This window comes from Phaeoacremonium minimum (genome assembly GCF_000392275.1).
Source record: "Phaeoacremonium minimum UCRPA7 unplaced genomic scaffold PA7_03_scaffold_561, whole genome shotgun sequence".
NCBI lineage: Eukaryota > Fungi > Ascomycota > Sordariomycetes > Togniniales > Togniniaceae > Phaeoacremonium > Phaeoacremonium minimum.
The window spans coordinates 40,785-60,418 of record NW_006921463.1 but is presented as its reverse complement, the minus strand read 5'-3'; the positions used below and the strand labels follow the sequence as shown (position 1 = coordinate 60,418).

Sequence of the window (19,634 nt, the reverse complement as noted above, 5' to 3'; positions counted from 1 at the left end):
CCGTACGATGCTATGGCTACTCTGATCGGTGATTACGCTACGGAGCCGTCTCGATTCCATACCATGATAGCGACCCCCGGCCTACAATACAATCAGCAACACTCCGAACCACCCCACTATCGCTCCACCAGCCGGTCGAGGGAAGCTCCTTCCCGCCAACAATCCTCATCCAGCCCGGCACGGTCGCAGAGGCCAGCACAGGCGCCACCGTCCTCCTCATCGCCGTCCTCGTCGTCAGCTGCGACATCGCGATACTCATCATCACAGGCGCACTCCGGTAGAGAATCTGCCCTCGCCGCTGCAGCGGAGAAGAATACCACATCATCTAGCGGCGGCGCCTCGCGCTTCCCATCTCCGCCTGATTCATCCTCACCGTCTGGGAGCGCCACGAGCGCATCACGTTCGGTGGAGAATCTGGCGCAGTCCCAGCATGGGATCAGGTCGTCATATATGGACTCCACGGCGCATGATTTCGCGCAGGAAGCGTCATCCTCCGCCTCGACCCAGTCCACAATAACCGCAGCTCCTCCCGCCACGACCTCCCGCGGTCCGCAGGCCATACCATCTCCGGCGTCTGATGCTGGTGCACCGTGGACCGCTTCACAGCAGGACCTATCTCCCACTGAGCCGCAAACTCAGACCACGATACGAGTTCGAGACTTGGCACATATACAAAGCTTGGCTCGAGCGGACCTCCTCTCGGGCAATGGACCGGGCATCTTGAATGACCCGCCGCTACAAGCGATGAAATATGAGATCTCGGGGATGCCCATTAGCGATATCATCGAGATGGTTGCTGCCCTGCTCACCAAGATTACTACTACGAACGACTTGCAACACGATGCTCTCAACCGCAACGCCAATCATGTGAAGCAGGCACAAGCGCAGAACGAAGGATCGGCCGGAGAGAACCACATGTCGCCGATGAGCAGCTCCGTGCTCGCTTTTCACGGCAAAAATGTTCCAGCAATCACAATACTCAGCTACTTGTCACGGATACATAAGTACTGTCCTACAACGTATGAGGTATTCCTGAGCTTGCTAGTTTACTTTGATCGAATGACCGAGCGTGTGAATGATATCGTCATGAAGGCCGAGGACGCGAGGCGGTCGGGGCAGGCGGCAGCCGTGGTGGAACAGCCCCAAGTTGATGTTGTAATGCGCGATGAGACGAGCCATGTGGTGGAGGACGAGACAGACGAGGATCTGGCAGATGACTCTGACGATGATCAAGATATGGGTACTGCTCCCAAGCCAGCCAGTGACAGTCGGGAAAACGCCGGCGCTGCCTCAGAGGCTACTAGAAGCACAAGTGCACCGATCAATCAGCAAGCGACCTTCTTTGTGGTCGACAGTTTCAATATCCATCGCCTGATTATTGCAGGCGTGACTTGCGCCAGCAAGTTTTTCTCGGACGTGTTTTATACCAATTCGAGATATGCAAAGGTAGGGTCTTGCTTCCAATCTTCTGTCGCTCGCTTGTTGGGCGACTTATTCTTTGATATTTGCTGACTTGCGAGATTTTAGGTCGGAGGTCTTCCCCTAGCCGAGCTCAATCACCTGGAGCTCCAATTCCTTCTTCTGAACGATTTCCGACTCGCTGTGCCTGTGGAGGATCTTGAGGCATATGCTACAATGTTAGTAGAATTCTATGCGCGAGAAGTCGTTGCGCAGCGATCGCGTCCGGTTGTCACGATGGATTAGAGCAATCTAGCCTACACACATGGGCAGACAGAAGCTCTCTGGCGAATACAAGTTGAAAAGGACGCCAGAAGCTTCATACAAGTTGCCACTTTGATAGGTACGCCAGGAGACGGAACTGCGCAACCTGAAAATGGTTGGCGGAACCGCTTCAAAAGTATCACAATATAAGAATTAATGGGAAGTTTTCGTCGAGGGCAGGTTTGAGACTTGCGCCCCGGTATCGGCGGGTGGAGGCAAGCGCCAGCGATCGTGCCTGTCTTTAGCTGTGGATGAGTTATGGCGGAATATGTGATGGATAAACAAGAGTTTTCACTTTTTGATACCCGGATAGATATGTCGGGCTCCTAGACGTCGAGGACAAATTGAGGGAATGCCGGAAGGGCTCGGTGCTCCTTGCCCGCAGTGTCGGTGGAAGGTCTAGCTTGATGCAGTTGGGAGAGCAGCGATTGTTGACGATATGTTCGACGCTCAAGATGATGATGGAATTCGGCTTGTGTGTGTGTGTGTGTGTGTGTGTGGTTTCATGAGGTATCTTTGTCTATTCGATATGCGCGATGATCAGGACCGGAAGAGATCATATCAACAAGGCGTTTAGAGGTATCTCTTTCTGATATGTTTGGAATCCATGACTTATAGATTGGGTGTACAAGGATGCATGCTTCTTCTGATTGTGCTGCTGGTCTTCGTGTCCGTGTTAAAGTGACATCTTTGGGTGACGTCTCGATATGTGGCTGAGAGTAACATCACGTTAACGCGTGCGTTCCTCTCCAGTAGATGGTACGTCTTATCATTCATGCAAATCTATTTGGATTGTGTCAAGACGATCGATGTTCTTGACGTCTTGTCTTACGATCAGGATCTGCAGACGAGCGATTGGCAAGAAGTGACTAGGAAAGGATAAGTTACCAAGACCAAATGATTAATAGGTATGACAGAGCGACACTGCTCATTACAGCCGATAATGACCATAACTTTCTCTACTCTGCTACATACTCGAGTAGTATTCGTAGATACAGCCCCATGGCCTGACCCCATCGTGCCCCCGATCGAAGCACTTATCGAAGCTTGGTGGCGTCGTCGCCGAGACTGCTACTACGCAAGGCCAAGGCGCCACCCCCGAAGAGCGTCCGACACAAGGCAACACGCAAATTTCATTCCACACAAGCTTCCCAAGACTTCCCAAGCGCGGGCGATCGCGATACCTTTATTCTCGTGGGAAAATCGGGTAGTGCGTGTCCGTGAACGTGACGATGCGGTCACTACGAGTTTCCTTGACGTTGATTTACCGGCGCCCTGGAGGAAGAGGGTCTGGACCCCGGATCAGCCAGCTACAAATCTCCGGCATGTCAGATGCAACCCCCGGCCGTGCTAAACACTGGACTGCATGCGGCGTCGTATCAGATCCGCATCCCATCAGTCGGTTTATTGACCGACTATAAAAAAATATCATCGTTAGATTTCGAAACAAGGAACATGGCAACGCAGTTTCAATCCATCATCGTCTGACTCGCAAATGCAACGGGCCAGCATTGATTGGGCAGGTCATTTGCGTCGCCTATCGTTATCTATTGCGTTTAGCTCTTCCAAGCCCTTGGCTGTTCTTGTCCTATTTCTTGTGCTCCTCCAACTGGACCTCGAGCCCCGTGCGGAGGCCAAACAGCTCTGCTTCCTGTCAGCTCTGGCTTGCTTCTAGCGGCTCGGCCATTCTTGGACGCTGCAACCGTGGGCCCGTGGAGCATTGCGAGCAGACGACCCCATGGTATTCATGGTATCCATCGCCTTACCACCTGCCCAGTACAGATGCCAATGCTCGCGGTTGGCGGTCTTGGGCTCTTGGTCTTTCTTGTCCGCTTGGCGTCGCCGCCCCCATTGGCCTGCGCGCACACGACAAGACCTATGCGAACGGGTGAATGTGTCGCTCCCGCCGAGGAGGCCTAGCACAGAGGTTCCAATGCAGCCGGCGCTGTGCCAGCAAATACCGTGCTAGGTGGACGAGGGAGTACTCGAGAGGTGTCTATCAGCAGACGATCCTTCGTTCAGTCCGAGGCAGCCCAGCAGGGAAGTAATGAATGAGGGAGAGAGGATGGGAGGCAAGCCCAGAACGGGAGAAGCTCTCCACAGCTTCCATGCATATATAGCCTGCTTGGGTTGCGCACCCCGTCTCCTGGGTCCTTGTGATGCCATCTCTGTTGCGCCTAATCCGATCTGTCAGCTCGTAGGTCGATCTCTATATTGCTAGCCTATCTGTTTGTCCTAGTAGGATAGTCTCAGCCTTCTGCATCTTTGCAAGTCTCCGTCTCATTATTGTTGCCTTGTCCCAAGCCTATAGGTCGCATCAACCATGTCATCGGCCGCGGAGAAGGGCGAGGTCGCTGCCTCGGGCAGTGACAAGGATGCCTATGTGCGAGACACCACGGCAGTTCATGGTACTCCTGATACTCCTCGGGCTCGAACTCAGGAAGACTTTTTGACCCGTAACGGTCTGAACCTCAGGTCCTTCCAGAAGCGAGAATATGGTGCAGAACTCGTTCATCTTGATCAGTCCATGAAGAAGCGACATTTGCACATGATTGCCATTGGTATGCATTATAGCCATTACAGGGTGAAATGGACACGGCACCCGAGAGATACTAACAAGGTCCAGGTGGCTCGATTGGTGCTGGTTTCTTCGTTGGTGCAGGTGGTGCACTCTCCCGTGGTGGCCCTGCTACACTGCTCATTGATTTCGCGATCGTCGGTGTCATGATGTTCAACGTCGGTAGGTGTTTCCTGCTCCTGTGCGACGTTGTATAGATACTAAGACATTACAGTATATGCTCTTGGTGAACTCGCTGTTATGTACCCCGTGTCCGGTGGCTTCTATACCTATTCGACTCGTTTCATTGATCCTTCCTGGGGCTTTGCCATGGGTTGGAATTACGTCTTCCAATGGGCTATCGTCTTGCCTCTCGAACTTACAGTCTGTGGTCTCGTCGTGCAATATTGGAACCAAGATATAAGTGTTGCTGTATGGATCACTGTATTTTTGGTTGCGATTGTGATCGTCAACGTTTTCGGGACTTTAGGATTCGCTGAGGAAGAGTTTTGGAGCTCCTGCTTGAAGCTTTCTGCCATTGTCATTTTTATGATCGTAGCGATGGTCCTTGTCAACGGTGGTGGTCCGTCTACTTCCGACCCGGCTACTGGTGTCTACGATGAGTACTGGGGCGGCCGAACATGGTCGAACCCTGGTGCCTTCCGCAACGGTTTCCGTGGCTTCTGCTCCGTCTTCGTCACTGCTGCCTTTTCCTTCTCTGGAACGGAATTGGTCGGTCTGGCAGCGGCTGAGTCTGCGAACCCTGCTAAGGCTCTCCCCGGTGCTATCAAGCAGGTCTTCTGGCGTATCACTCTGTAAGTTGACCACACACTCTGCTTCGACGAAGTATCTACGTGTTTGCTGGACTAACACGCTGCAGCTTCTACATTCTGGGTCTCATGTTCGTCGGCCTGCTAGTGAGATCTGATGACGGGCGTTTGATTGGCTCCGGCAGCTATGTTGATGTGCGCGCCTCACCCTTTGTGCTGGTTGGATTAGATGCTGGCCTCAAGGGATACGACCACTTCATGAACTTCATCATCCTGGTCTCCGTCATGTCTATCGGTGTCTCGTGCGTCTACGGTGGCTCGCGAACACTGACAGCTTTAGCTCAGCAGGGCTACGCCCCGAAGCTGTTCACTTATATTGACCGATCTGGTCGTCCCCTGTTCTCTGTAGGGATTATCCTCATCTTCGGATGCTTAGCCTACATCAACTTGGACGCCGATGGTGAGATGGTGTTCGGCTGGCTTCTCTCCCTCTCCGGTCTCGCCGCTCTCTTCACATGGGGCTCCATCTGTCTAGCGCACATACGCTTCCGCAAAGCCTGGGCTTATCACGGCCATACGCTTGACGAGATTCCTTTCAAGGCAATTGGTGGTGTCTGGGGTTCTTGGTTGGGCCTGACTCTGTGCTTCCTTGTTCTTGTTGCTAGTGTGCGTATTCATATACACATATCCTCTTAAAATGGTTTTCATTGGCTGACATCAGAAATAGTTCTTCAGCGCTGTTGCACCACCCGGCGCCGAGAATGGTGCACTCAACACCGTCGAGGGATGGTTCAAGGATATGCTGGCCTTGCCTGTGGTTCTTGTCTTCTGGATCTGCGGCTACTTCTGGAAGAAGCAGGGCTGGCTCCGCACAGCACAAATGGATGTTGACACTGGTCGACGAGAGCATGACTGGGATGCCATCAACTTGTACCGCGAGAAGATGGCTGCTATGCCGGCGGCAAAGAGAATCTTCCACCTTTGGTTCATTTAGAGACGTGGCTCGAAACTCACCTCATGCTTGTACGGTCGTGCCGCATTGACTAGAGTTCATGACGAGTTTCCTACAGATCTACCTCCTTGTAGGGTGGGGTTTACTTGGTTCAGTAGCTGTAGATCGTAAAGTCAATACAGATTTTCATGTATTCTAAATGTTTTGTCGCTGTATGGTGTTTCCTATCTCAAGCGTTTAATATATCGCAAGAACGTGCAACGGTACCTCACGATAAACTTAGTTGCAGGAAAGAGTAGGGAAACTTTTCATTCTTATGCACACTGTGCAGGTATCAAAGAACAAACAATAATTGGTGCCTACTGCCTCGATTAAAATGCGAGAATACAAATGAGTGGCCTGGTTTTTTGTCTGCCCATTTTGATGCACAGAGTAAGAAGTCTTGCTTAACCGTCAATAATTGGCAAATTATGATGACTCAATCGTCATTGAGATGTCATGGAATTGCGTATTGCAGTTTATTTTCAAGGAAACGCGAGCAACGGTTGGCTTGCAGATGTCTATGTACTCTTGCCACGTGAACAGTATCGAGAACATGCATCTAGCGAGCAATAGTACCCTCAGATTGAAAATTAGTGGTCATGAGCATGACTTGGTTGCCATATGTGATTGTTAGAAGAGGTAAGGTGGTGTCGCCTTGAAGATGTGTGCTAGAGACAAGGGGGAGACATAGAGGCGATTTGGCTTTGTTGCACAAGAAACATTGATGTGCATTGGTAACATTGTTCTAGCCTTTAGGTCTCGGAGGCCTTTCCGTTTTCTGTTCTGTCACACAACTTTTTGGACATGCATGCCCTGTATCCAACTCTCGATGCACACATGGGTCCGTTCTGGCCAGGGTGCAACTGTTCTGGTACACAAACAACCGACACTTCGTGCCAAAGCTTTTCTAAAACATTTCGAGAGGGGACAATGATGAGCACTTAATGGGACGAGACTCCACAGATTCGCCATCGTGTCCCGGAGTACGCTCCCGACGGCCAGACAGGAGGCTATTACAGAAACACTCACAGAGCCAAGTATTTCGCAAGATTAACGATACTATTGCGTAGCCATGGCACAATGCTATCACCCGCGTTCATCACCGAAGAAGTGCGGGTAGCCGCTGTTATATTTAGCCAGTCACTACCCAAAGTCCAGACTGGATTTTGTCGATCCAATATGTCCCCAAATCTTTGAATCAAAAGATATTTCCTCAACACTTCAATACCATTTTCAAAATCGTAAAGTTGCATTGCCGAAACATGCTCTGTTACCCTTGTATTGCGATTGTGTGTTTATTTACCATGGTTCGACTGGTTTGTGCCTTGCCGACCTCTGACCATAAAAATGTATGAGGAGCCGCTGTGTCATTCATCTTATTCTGAGAGAAAATCGTGCTAATGATCAAAGCTAACATCCACTTTGGTTCCAACTCCAGTGGAAGACGCCTCTGAGATGTATGGGCCACTACGTTGTGTCTATAAAATCCCACCTTGGTGTTCCGCAATCAAAGACGGCGGGCTATGGTGCCTTGATGGGGTTTGGTGGTGTTCGTGGCCTGATCCTGTATATGGAAGCCCGCTTTTTAAGCCAATCGACGATGCGTGCCAGTGTTAGAGTAGCACAGGGGGACAAGACATCGTGCAAACCATTGAAGGGTATTCAAGTTTACAAACATGGATGCATCATGGCTGATAGACCACAAAGATAGGAGGACATGGATAGCCTCAACTTCTATAATAACATCACGAGGCGTTGTATGCATCAATATCTATATTACTCATACTTCTTTCAGCATGGATAGTGTCAATACGTTTGCATACTGAATCATTATACAGTTATTTGCGATGCTGTCGTATTTCCTTATGCCTTGCTATGTATTTCGAATCGTTCGGTGAAACTAGTTACCATTTCTACGGCAAGATTGAGGCTTTTCTGTTTAAAAATATCTCGATGAAAGGAATCACTTCAAAAGGTGCATGACGCGTCAGTCTCAATAGTCAGACTGACTTCGGCTTGAAACCTATCTTCCCTACCACTCGGTCCTGATAATTCAGTCCAATCTTGACCAGAACCTATATCGACACAATCCGAATTCATGTCAGATCAAACAAGTAATCCCCCGGTTGCCAAACTCAGCAGGTGAACTACTCGATATAAGCGTCCCTCTTCAAAAGCTACAAGAATGGAACTTACCGCTGGTCCTCCGGGTACCGTATAATTGTTGAAGTTTGTGTAGATCTATCCCGATGAGTAGGTTATCCATAGTGGCAAGGCTTCTGATAAAACTTACATTGACAGTGTATCCGGGATCAGTACTCTTGAAGGCACCAGGAATCGAAATTGTCGGTGTAGGTGTCGTACTACCACCTCCCGTAACGCTGACTTGTGCACAGCTGATGTAGAACTAATTGAATCGTAAGTTCGTACTCAGGCAAAGTTTCTTTTTTTTTTTTATTTATCTTTTCTTAATTACCTGGGGGATTCCAGCTGGATATGGATTATGGATGGCGAGGGATTGGACTCTCAGCAGGTATTCGCCGTTGGCTATGCATTTAGGAATGGTATAGGTGTAAGTCTCTGAGAAAACTCAATCAGCTCAGGAACTAGGAATAAAATTTTTGGCATTAAATAACTCACGGTACATAGGCCAGGTCGCTTGACCGTTGCTAAATGTAGGACCGAAATCATATATCTTAAACCATGATCCGCTGCCGTCGTACTCTTTCGCTGTAGATGGAGCCTTGGACATAAATCTGGCCAGTCAGCATGTGATGTTCTATTCGTGATGTGGATTCTCACAGTGAGATTGGACCTTGGTGGTAAACAGCAACGTCCAAAGTAAAACTAAAGGAATCACCAGCTTTCACGCTAATGGTATCTGTGCTAGACCCATTTGCACCAACATTGCATCGTAAATCGTTCGAAGCAAGATCTAATCATGTTAAGCTTGTCCAATGAAAAAGATGTTTGTAAATGGAGTTCACCTGTGACTGGGGAGTTATAATTAGTGTTTTCGCGGATATACTGGTATACGCCATACTTAGTGGAGCCAATAGACAGCTGTTCGAAGATGTAATGACCGTAAGCCTCCTTGATGACCAGGGAGAGTGTGAGCGCAAGGCCCAAGATGAACTTCATATTTGCAGAGAAGCGGATAAAGTCCACTTAGAAAGACTATTTCCAGTTACCAGGGAATCCAACTGTCGGTAATATCGCACAGCAAGACGAAGGACGGCTTATAAGTGATTTTCATGCGCCAAGACGTTGTCATGTAGCCTTAATCCTGGGGTCAAAATGTTAACCCGGACAGCTCGGCATTGCACTATATATTTTGTAGTGTTACAGTGATGGCAGTGTTTATATGAAACGGGCCGTGTCCCCTTTCCAAGAAAGGTGCTTGCCCATAGAATGTTCTATGCTGTTACATTGATGTCGAGGTTGTATTGATATTCACGCTATTTGCAGTCTTGGATTCATTGAGGATCTACAAATGAGGAGCTTCCAAGGGTCTCTGCTGTGTGGTCCCCGCTATTCCCAGAAGGATCTTTTTGAGATAGTTGTGGCCAGCTCAGCCGTGGTATGTTCTTTCCGTATTTCTGTAATTCACAAGTGCGGAACTTGACCGTCCGAAACGTTCCTGTCAGGTGCTCAACTACCCCAGGTTTCTCCACTCAATCTCGGGGTTCTCAGGTATCGGAAGTGAAGAGACGAAGCATGATCAATTAATGGCAATTTAAAATAGTCAACATGCCCCGGTCGTTGATGTAATAATGCACCGACGTGTATGCATGCTGATATGCAACCATTCACGGACAGACGGAGATCAGTTCACTCTGGTTGTGTAATCCTGTAACATTTCGTGGGATGAAGTACACCTTATAGACTGTCAGTCTGCGACCGCCATGGATGTCTCGGATTGACTAGTGGAAATTTATCAAGACTCTTGTCTAATAGCGGGTCTGGATATCGCATATATTCTTCGGCCATATAGTTCAGTATGGTGAGCACGCAACGGCATTCCATGGGGTGATCGGTATGTCTTAATTGGCCCTATTGGTGCCGGTGGGTGCGAAGATGGGCTTCAGTGTCAAACCATTGCATTACCGGGGTACAATAAAGCATTTCCTTCGGAGGTGCAGATCTATGGCTTCCATGGACTAGGACAACTATTGTCTTTGCCAAATTGCTGCGAGCAGTGTGGATTATATGTCTCGTTGCCGTAGACGTCCCCACCATAATAGAAGTACCCTTCGCTCTCTTCGAGAGGTATTTTTTGTATATCCGCAGCATTCCCAACCACCCAGAGAGTTTGCATACCTAGCTTCTCGTTAACACTGATGTTTTTCACAAGGGAAGACGAACTTACCCATGATCATATGCTGCAAGGTGTGGCAATGAATCATCCAAACTCCTGGGTCCTGGACCCGAACACGCCATGCTCGCCAACCAGCATCGAGGCCAGCTTTAGTGACCGACGTATATCTGTACAACATTGACGTGTCCCGCTTGATAGGGTGGTAACCACTGGCCACGATCTTGGCCTCGTTCTCTGTAGCATTATAGGTCCCGTTTCCACTACCGATATCATAGAAATGCTGTCCATGTGCGTGAAACGGGCTAGAGGCAATGTTATTTTGACAACGACGAAAAATATAAGAAGGAAAACTCACTGTACGTCAACACCACCTCCACTGTTGGCAAGTGAGCCGGTATTCTGGAAGACAATTTCCAATACCTCCCCTAATCTAGCAGGGAATGCTTTTGTCTTGGGATCCCAGCCATAGTTTCCTATCGCCGCATCATAATCTGGGACTGCATCATCGCCTCGTTGGTAGATGTCCACAAGCAATGGTGTCTGTACAATATTCTGGGTCCATGATAAGTTTGCCATTCTCCAAATCCATTGCCCAGTCTCATTACTAATCATTTGACGTGCGTCTAGAACCACCCGACGAGTGACTTCTGAAAGGGTAGGGAAGTCTGGATCAGGTTGCAAAGGCTGAAACTTGTATTCCGCCCAGTCATAAGTTGCGTTTGGGAGGCTCAAAACGGGCTTCGTTGGTAAAATTGGTAAAACACCACAATTCTTATACCGCAACACGCCATACCCACGATATACAGAAGGCCGGTCTCTTGTCTCAAATTGGATGAAGTAAGACGACTTCCCCTCAGCTTTCAGCTGGTCCTGGGTCTTTGTCTTGAATAAGACATCGTAACGTTGGCCAGACCCGAGCTGAATTCTGTCGAGCGTTGCTGGCTGGGTCCACTGTCCCCCGTCTACTTGGATGATGGTCAATTCATCGTGCCCCTCAAAGCCAATACTTGTATGTGACAGGCTCGTTGATCCAATGAAGCGAAAGCGATATGTCTTTCCCGGCTTTACATCGATGACTGGTGGTCCGCATGTACCGTTACCGGTCTCGTTCGCATTATGCCCAACACCGATACCCTTTCCATTCAGAAGCACAGCATTCGTTTCGCCGCCAAAGACGAAGGGAACACCTACTAGACCAGCTTCAAGGGACTCATCCGTCTTATTAAAATAGTCATTCCAAAATAAGATTCGCTCTTCGTCGTAGTCGTACGGAGGCTGCACGCAATCATCGACAATAAGCGCGCCGGCGGCTGTAAGAGCTTGAGTGCCGATATGAGAGTGATAGAAGTAAGTGCCCGCATCATCTACTTCCGTTTCAACTTCGTAGTCGAAGAAGTGCAGGGGCTTGATAGGCCATTGCGAAGCTTGCGGGCTTCCATCCGAGAAGTGTGCGAATCGCTGCGCGAGACCATGCCAATGCTGGACTATGTCAATACGATGCTACCAAATAATCCCCAAATGCTTGCTATATGCTCACCATGGTGAGATTGCTATCCGTCATATCGTTATATACTCTGATCCAGGTCGATGCTCCTGGTTTGAGTCGTAGCGTTGGACCAGGGCTCGTGCCATTGATAACCACTGACAATCGAGACTCGCAAGCGACCGAAATGTTCTGTTTCGTGATTCGCAGGACATGGTCGGGGGTAAACGTTTTGTCGTGAGTAACCAAGACCGCTTGCACCAAGCTTAGCGTACACCCGATCAGGATGGATAGGGCGCCCGATGCCCTCATAGTAGCTACCCAGGTTATTACTGTGAAAGTTGAATCAAGCGCAAGGCATTTCACATGAAGTCGCGGGCCAAGCTTCATAAGTATTCAGCAACAAGATCTAGGACAAGGGCATCTAGGCTGATGCCTGAAGGATTTAAGATATTCGACGTTGTCAGCACCTACTGCGCGTTTAAGATGATATTTACGATATACGCCAATGCCACGGATGGATCCTAACTTTAGCATCAGGATCGCCTAGGATCATGTCTTCAATTGGGCACTATTTGGTCGATCATCATAGCTGACTGCCCTGCGGAGGGAGCTAAAATCTCACAACGCTTCGGGCTGAAAACACGTTACTGGCGAGCCACATACGAAATCCTTTTTTCGTCGAATGCGTCATTTGGTGTGGAATCAGGTAGGCTGAGCTTATTTCATTCTTTTTTGAGGCGGTAATATGGAGCTTTGCAGAAGGATTAAACCGCCATTTCTTTTTTGGGGCTTGGTGGCCTACCAGCTCGTCGGTAATTCCCCTGATGATGTTGTACTTGACTATGGAAACATTGACACTGGCTGCTTGTTTCAATTCTCATCATAGAGGGCAAAGGTTCTTGGTCTCCCATGTTTTTTCAATTCTCTTCTTGTCCGATTATACCCAGGCATGTCAAGCTGAATCCGTTTGATTCTAATCCATTATCAAATTAAGACTAAACACACTTTGTAACTCTTACCAAGGCATTTCCCCTCTCAATATGGTCCGATTAGCGAATCGCTCGCAATTGCTTTTTGTCTTCAGGACTTGCGGTGCATAATAGTAGCACTAGCTTGGTGGTTCGGGAAAATAAGAGTATCTGCAACAACAACGTTTTCCCTTCTTCCAGCAGTGAAAACAATCACCTCGGCAATATCGTCTGGTGTTAATGGTTCGCAACCTCTGTAAAGGCAAATAATTAGCTCTATTGCAGCACCACCCGTAGCAGATACGGGACCATAACCAAGACTTACGCATAGACCGCATCGGCTTTAGACTTGTCGCCGCCGAATCTTATAATCGAGAACTCCGTCTCAACCTGGCCGGGGTCGATGCTAATGACCCGAATCCTTTTGGCAATGAGCTCTTTTCGTAAACTCTCGGTGAAAGACCGTACGGCTGCTTTGGTTGCACAGTATATACCACCGCCAACGTATGGTTCGCGGCCCGCAACTGAACCTATGTTGATGATGTCGCCCGCGCCTTCGCCATTGTTACGCTTTAGCATAATGGGCAGGATCGCCTGTGCCATATTGATCAACCCCAGCACGTTCGTGGCGAACATGATGTTCATGTCCTCCTCTGCAATTTCGGGTGCCTTGGCAACACCCTTGACTAGACCGCTACGTTCACCCAGAGTCGGTCAGCTAATTACTCTGCAAATCACATTTTATATGCTTGGAAAGAACGATAAAAAGTCTCACGCATTATTCACCAGTACATCAATCTCCTGAAATTCGGTCGGCAAAGAAGCCACAAACTGCCGCACCTGATCCGCATTGCTGACATCTAGCTGTACCGGTAGAACCTTCACTCCATCGCCGATCTCCTTTGCGATGTCAGCCGCGACTTTGTTGAGAGTATCGACTCGGCGAGCTGTGAGAACTAGCTTTAGGTTTGTAGGGCATGTGCGAGCAAATTCAAAAGCGGTAGAACGCCCGATGCCTGAAGAGGCCCCAGTGATGAGGACTGTCTTGCCTTGGAGGCGTTTAGCCACAGCAGATGCCATTGTTGCCAGATGGGCTCTAAACGAGGGGAGGGTTTGGTAATTGTGCGAGCTAACCCTATTGCGGTTTCCAGAGGTATGCACCTGTAGAAGCCATGATTAAATAGAATCACAATTGCGAATCCGGATACATATGCAAGCTGGCCAGAGTCTCATGTCATGTGTGATGCAGAGACGGCCTTTGACGGTGCGTGTTTGCCATCCACAATGGAGCGGAACTTGGCACCCTTAGGGGCTTTTCCGTTACAGCGATGGATGGACTTTTCCGCGTCGCTCTGCTTGTGCCGCAATTAGGCTATGCAGATCAATCCGTGCCATCCATCAGCTTTGACCATTCTCACTCAGCATGTCAGCCAGCTTGCTTGGGTTAGAACGAGTAAATAGCAGACCTTCTCAAAAGCTATTATCAGTAAACTATCACGTCCGCAATTCTTACGAGCGCGATAGGCATACCAATACTCAATCATATTGCTATTCAGTTTCGACCTCTTAGAAACCAAAACCGTTATCTTCGAGAAACAGGTCGAGATTACCCAACCCTGACGAAACCATCGACGCAAAATGGCCCCAGTCTGAAGAGTCAGAGGTTGTGGAACCTGGCACATTGTTGAAATCCACAGCACCTGCATCTCCCAGTAACTCGGCATAATTGCCAGCGACATCATTATTGCCATTCATAAGCATTGAGGGCGTTGCAATATGGAAATCGCCTTGCGTGCTATGGTCGGGCCCATCAACTGTCATGGCCGGATTCATGCGTTTCGCCTGACGCAAGGCTTCAATACGTAATTCTTCGAGCACAAGACAATAGCGTTCTGACAAGGAACCTTTCTCGGCCATAATAGAGATGTGAGACTGACATCGGGCAGCAGCTGCGAAGTAGGAGCTGTACATCTCAGGCGGGGATGCTCGCTTCTGAATTACGTAGATATATAAGACAATTGTTGCGGTGAAAGCAAAGTATGCTGTGATCTATAACTCGTTTAGTCTAGGTTTTCAATCAACTCTTAATTAGACAAGCACTCACCCAGAACGCACGGAACATCCCTTGGGTCGTCGAGATTTCATCAATAGTATTCACCGTATTCATAGAAGCTGTTAGGCATTGCCGCACGCATTCCTCGGTGTCTATGTCTTCACTACCTGTGTTCCCACTGCCACGCCTGGAACTTCGAGCAAAGTTGTTCAAGAGAAATGGGCGATAGGTGAGAATTATGGCATGCCAATAGGTGAAATTCAAGACATTGCGTTGTCGTTGATAAAGGGGAACAGATAAAGATGCAGTGGAGAAGTCGGCATCTAGGAATCGTGACAGTTCAACTCGCCAATCACTAAGATTCTTTGAAATCCTCTCGGTTAGAATTGACCGACGGCTGGCTGATATTGATTTGATAGAGTAAAGGTCGCGTACAATCTTGCTCATAATGCGAGCAAGCCTATCTCGTTAGCTAAGTTGTCTGGGGATAGACGGAAAAATCCTACTTAATATGAGCAAGCGGAGCAAGCATTGTTGACAGATTCCTATTCGAACTGATGGAATTAATTTGGTCTATGGTGATTTGGTGATCATCAAGGCATGCTGGGTATTCTACATCAATGTCATCGTCGTGAAACGATCGTGGTCTACCTAAGGTAACGCTGAGGTAAGCATCTAAGGTATAGGCGCACCAAAAGGTTCGACGACGAGATTCAGCCTCAACGATGCCGGAGCCGCTTGTCGCATCGGGCCGCCGGCATCTATTTAGACCAAGGGCCAGCGCCAAACGTGACACGGTTCCAAACAGACTCCAGCAATGATTAATACGGGATTGTGTAAGCAGATAGCAACATTGCGTAAGACGGACTTGTACACTGGTCAACCGTATAGATCCCCGCTCTTTCGTGAGTTGTTGATCTGCCGCGAGGAAGTAACGCGTGCTACATCATGCCTTAGCTTATTTGCTTCACGGAATTGCTGTAAGTAAGACATAGACTGACCTCAAGTCTGGCGGACCTGGCCTGTCATTTTCGGGCATATATACCCTTGCATGGGCAAATATCGTAAATAGCAAGGCAACCTTCGCTGGAGCGCCCTGCGTACTACGCATTGTGCCCAGCGTGTCATAGAACTCGTTGAACCATTCCTGAACTGTTGGCCTATGAAGAAAACGGTAGGTCGGCATAGCAAAATCAAAATATCGATCGACCAAACGCTGCGCATCGTCCCTAGGGAGCATCATACAAAAGCTTGGGTCGAAATCGGGAATCTGCAGAGGAGCATCGCCGAAAGTAAAGATGGTCCCATCGCCAGAGAAAGACACGGCCTGATGGAGGCGCTTCTGAACTCTGAGCAAAAATGAAACTCCTGATGTAGGCCCAACATAATGACCTTGCAAATCTGTTTGAGCCGGCTCGGGGGAGCTTCGCGATGATGGAGCTATAGCCGCGTATTCCAAGGTTTCGGGAGCCAAATAACTCGATGAGATATCACCGGTCTGTAAAGGCGCAATTTGCGGTATCGTTTCAGTCAAAGCATGCCCAACTGGGACTGAGTCACTACCAGCGTCAACAGCAGCCGTTGGTAGAATGACAGATGACCGTCGACCTCGTCCGTAGGCAGACTTGAATGTGCAACTAGTCTTGGCGCGCGTACAATACTCGCACGGTTGTTCGCCATTGCATTTGATCTTCCTTCTGGATGATTGGTTAGTCGATGTTTCGCAGTGAAAGCAAGAGTACCGTTACGTTTTGCACCTATCGCACGCCCGAGTGACCCTCACCCGTTCGCCGTTCCTTCTCCGCTTCTTAGACACGGCCCTACCTCCATTATCTGCAGAGACCGGTAGAGCTTGGCCGGCCGAAACCATGAGATCAGCCGTCACTGATTCCCGAAGGCGGATAAACTTGATATTTCTGAAATCCTCCGGCGAGCTGCGGGTTGTTGTTCTTGGATGGAGATTCCGTTAGTGGAGTGGCATTCAACTACCTTATTCGGGGCATCTGGTTTTTCCGACGGAAATGACAAGGCGGATCCGCCATTAGCGCACTTAGGTATGCATCCGTACTCGATGGAAGAGAATCTAGGTCGAGCACCTACCAGCCCCCATGATCATTTCTCTTCTCCATATGACTTTCTGAGATGAGCAAGCCGGGAAGGAGTGGGAGAAAAGCAGCCTTGGTGTTTGGTTAAGTCAACACACTCCATCTAACCACTAACCACGCAAAGAGCTTTATGTATCTCCCCACAACCTACCCCTATCTCCAATAGTATTTATGTGCGACTCTCTACACAAATCAAGCCAACTTCTATTCTGACCTGGAGCAACCAGCCATCATGTCTTCAACTACAGTACCGCCAAGCGGGGTCTGGGCCCCGACTATTACCTTCTTCGACCATAGCACAGACACACTCGACACAGAATCACAAGCAAAGTACTTCTCATACCTTTCCAAAACTGGCCTTGCTGGGCTTGTTGTACTGGGTACCAATGCTGAAACGTTTCTCCTGACACGTGAGGAGAGAAAGACCCTCTTGGAAACTGCTAGGCAAGCATGCGGGCCATCGTACCCCATCATGGCTGGAGTTGGTGGCCACTCAACCAAGCAAGTATTAGAATATATCACCGACGCCGTGGAGGCTGGCGCCAATTATGTTCTTCTGCTGCCCCCTGCATACTTTGGAAAGCAGACTACGCCAGTGGTTATCAACAACTTCTTCAATGATATCGCTAAGGAATGCCCACTCCCTATCATCATCTACAATTTTCCGTCAGTCTGCAATGGGATCGATCTCGATTCGGCTACCATTGCCAACCTGGCAAGGACACATAAAAACATCGTTGGCGTAAAGTTAACCTGTGGTGCCGTGGCTAAAATTACACGACTTGCGGCCGAGCTTCCGGCAGGTTCCTTTGCGACTTTTGGAGGACAGTCGGATTTCCTGATAGGTGGTTTGGCTGCTGGTTCCGTTGGCACTATTGCAGGCTTTGCCAACGTATTTCCCAAGACAATCGTACAAATCTACAAGTTGTACCAGGCGGGCAAATTTCAGGAGTCAATGGATCTACATAAAAAGGCTGCTCTCGCAGAGCAGCCTTGCAAGGCTGGTATCGCCTACGTCAAGTACGCCGCAGCTCTGAACACGGCAAAGGACGCTGGAATTGAGGGGGCTTTAGAAAAGTTGAAGCCCCGGCGGCCCTATGTCGAACCTACAGATGCTGAAAAGAGGTCTATCGAAGCGCAAACTGCTAGCCTAGTGGGTATCGAGGCGAGTCTATAGTCGCAATTATGAAAACAATATCCTTATAGAGAATCCTATAATTCTAGTCGTTCATGACTATGTGACGCAAAGATCCATGATATTAAATGGAAATATGAATAAACCGCGCAGCATTAGCGTGATCCATCGTTAGTTGATGGATGGAGTACCCCATCCATCCACTGTGATCAACTTGAATGGTAGGGACGGAACTTTGCTAGCGCTTACTTACAGCACGGAAATGCCTCCATGAGCATTTCCGCAGTGGACCATTGTGACACTTCCCCGCACAATGACTCCAGATTGGCAACACAAAGATATCCCGTGCCTCCATGCACCCCTATGGTGAGAGCAAAGACTGGCTCCCAATCTTGCCGGAGCATTGAAAGAGCAGCCCTGGTCTTGCATTTTCTGTGACCAATGTATAGCCCATCTGGACAAGACCAATTCTTAAGACGTGAAGTTTGAGCAAAAATGAGCAATCCTTCAATAGAAGTGCTTGTCTACGGCCTAGGAGCGTGTGTTAAAAAGATATCCTCCAAGAACATTCTTTTGATAGCGGAGATAACTAAAATCTTACCTCAGAATAGGCTCTTTTTATGCATTCATTTTAAGCCGTGCCGAACAAGTCCGGCTTACCGTGGTTGCTCGATCTAATTACGATGCCGTCAAGTCAAACGGCATCAAAGTCGTAAGCCAAAACCATGGCGAACATTGTGTGCAACCACACAAAGGTCAGCAACTATCGTTTCAAGATCATCACCCGTGTGGTCTGATGTTGACTTCTTCAAGTGGTGAAGAGTGTTGCCGAAGCGGATGATCAATTCGACTACATTGTTTGTGCACACAAAGCGATAGATCAATCTAGCGTTCCACCACAGATTGCACTTGGAGTCGATGAGAGAAGAACGACTATTGCCATTATTCAGAATGGCGTTGGCAACGAGGAACCGTTTCGTAGCATGTTCCCAACAGCAACTATTTTTTCGTGTGTGGTGAGTCATCATAGATTCACTCCATTCTGATATCACAGTTCGCTAATTCAACTGAATTGTGACTTTAGACTTGGACCGGCGCGCGACAGCCCCAGCCTGGACTCATAACTCACACCAAATCAGAAGATTTGCAAATCGGGCTGTTTCCCAACCCGGGTGGCAATCAAGCCTATGACGCTGAACGGCTTGACAAATTTGCTACTCTATTAGCCGCTGGTCAAACGTCTTTCCAAATTGTGCCCGACATTCAAGTGCAGCGATGGGAAAAGGTGGTCTGGAATGCTGCTTGGAACTCATTAACAACGCTTACCCTCCTGGACACTCACGCTTGGCTAACCTCTTCAGAAGATGCAATTCCCTTGACAAGAAAGCTGATGGGAGAGGTTATTCACGTTGCAAGGGCGCTGGATGTCGCTTTGGAGGACGACTTGATCGACAGACTAATCGATAAAATCAAGGGAATGCCACCTATTGGCAGCAGTATGCGAACAGACTACGAGAAAGGCAAGC

The 19,634-nt window shown here is 48.8% G+C and overlaps 3 protein-coding genes across 3 annotated transcripts; 2 read left to right on the top strand and 1 right to left on the bottom strand.

Annotated features, from left to right (window-relative positions):
- Window positions 1–4,045: 4,045 nt before the first annotated feature.
- On the top strand, window positions 4,046–6,043 carry UCRPA7_7975 (putative amino-acid permease inda1 protein; the record flags this gene model as incomplete). Its single annotated transcript, XM_007920494.1, has 5 exons — window positions 4,046–4,283; window positions 4,349–4,462; window positions 4,515–5,094; window positions 5,160–5,715; window positions 5,777–6,043. 5 exons carry the CDS (start codon window positions 4,046–4,048, stop codon window positions 6,041–6,043), a joined length of 1,755 nt encoding a protein of 584 aa, XP_007918685.1.
- A 7,093-nt stretch (window positions 6,044–13,136) lies between these two features.
- Window positions 13,137–13,666, bottom strand: UCRPA7_7974 (putative nadp-dependent l-serine l-allo-threonine dehydrogenase ydfg protein; the record flags this gene model as incomplete). The annotated part of the gene is made up of 2 exons (XM_007920495.1): window positions 13,137–13,509; window positions 13,656–13,666. The coding sequence occupies 2 exons, from the start codon at window positions 13,664–13,666 to the stop codon at window positions 13,137–13,139; spliced, it is 384 nt and encodes a 127-aa protein (XP_007918686.1).
- Window positions 13,667–17,205: 3,539 nt separating this feature from the next.
- On the top strand, window positions 17,206–18,150 carry UCRPA7_7973 (putative dihydrodipicolinate synthetase protein; the record flags this gene model as incomplete). The annotated part of the gene is made up of 1 exon (XM_007920484.1): window positions 17,206–18,150. One exon carries the CDS (start codon window positions 17,206–17,208, stop codon window positions 18,148–18,150), a length of 945 nt encoding a protein of 314 aa, XP_007918675.1.
- Between the last annotated feature and the right edge of the window lie 1,484 nt (window positions 18,151–19,634).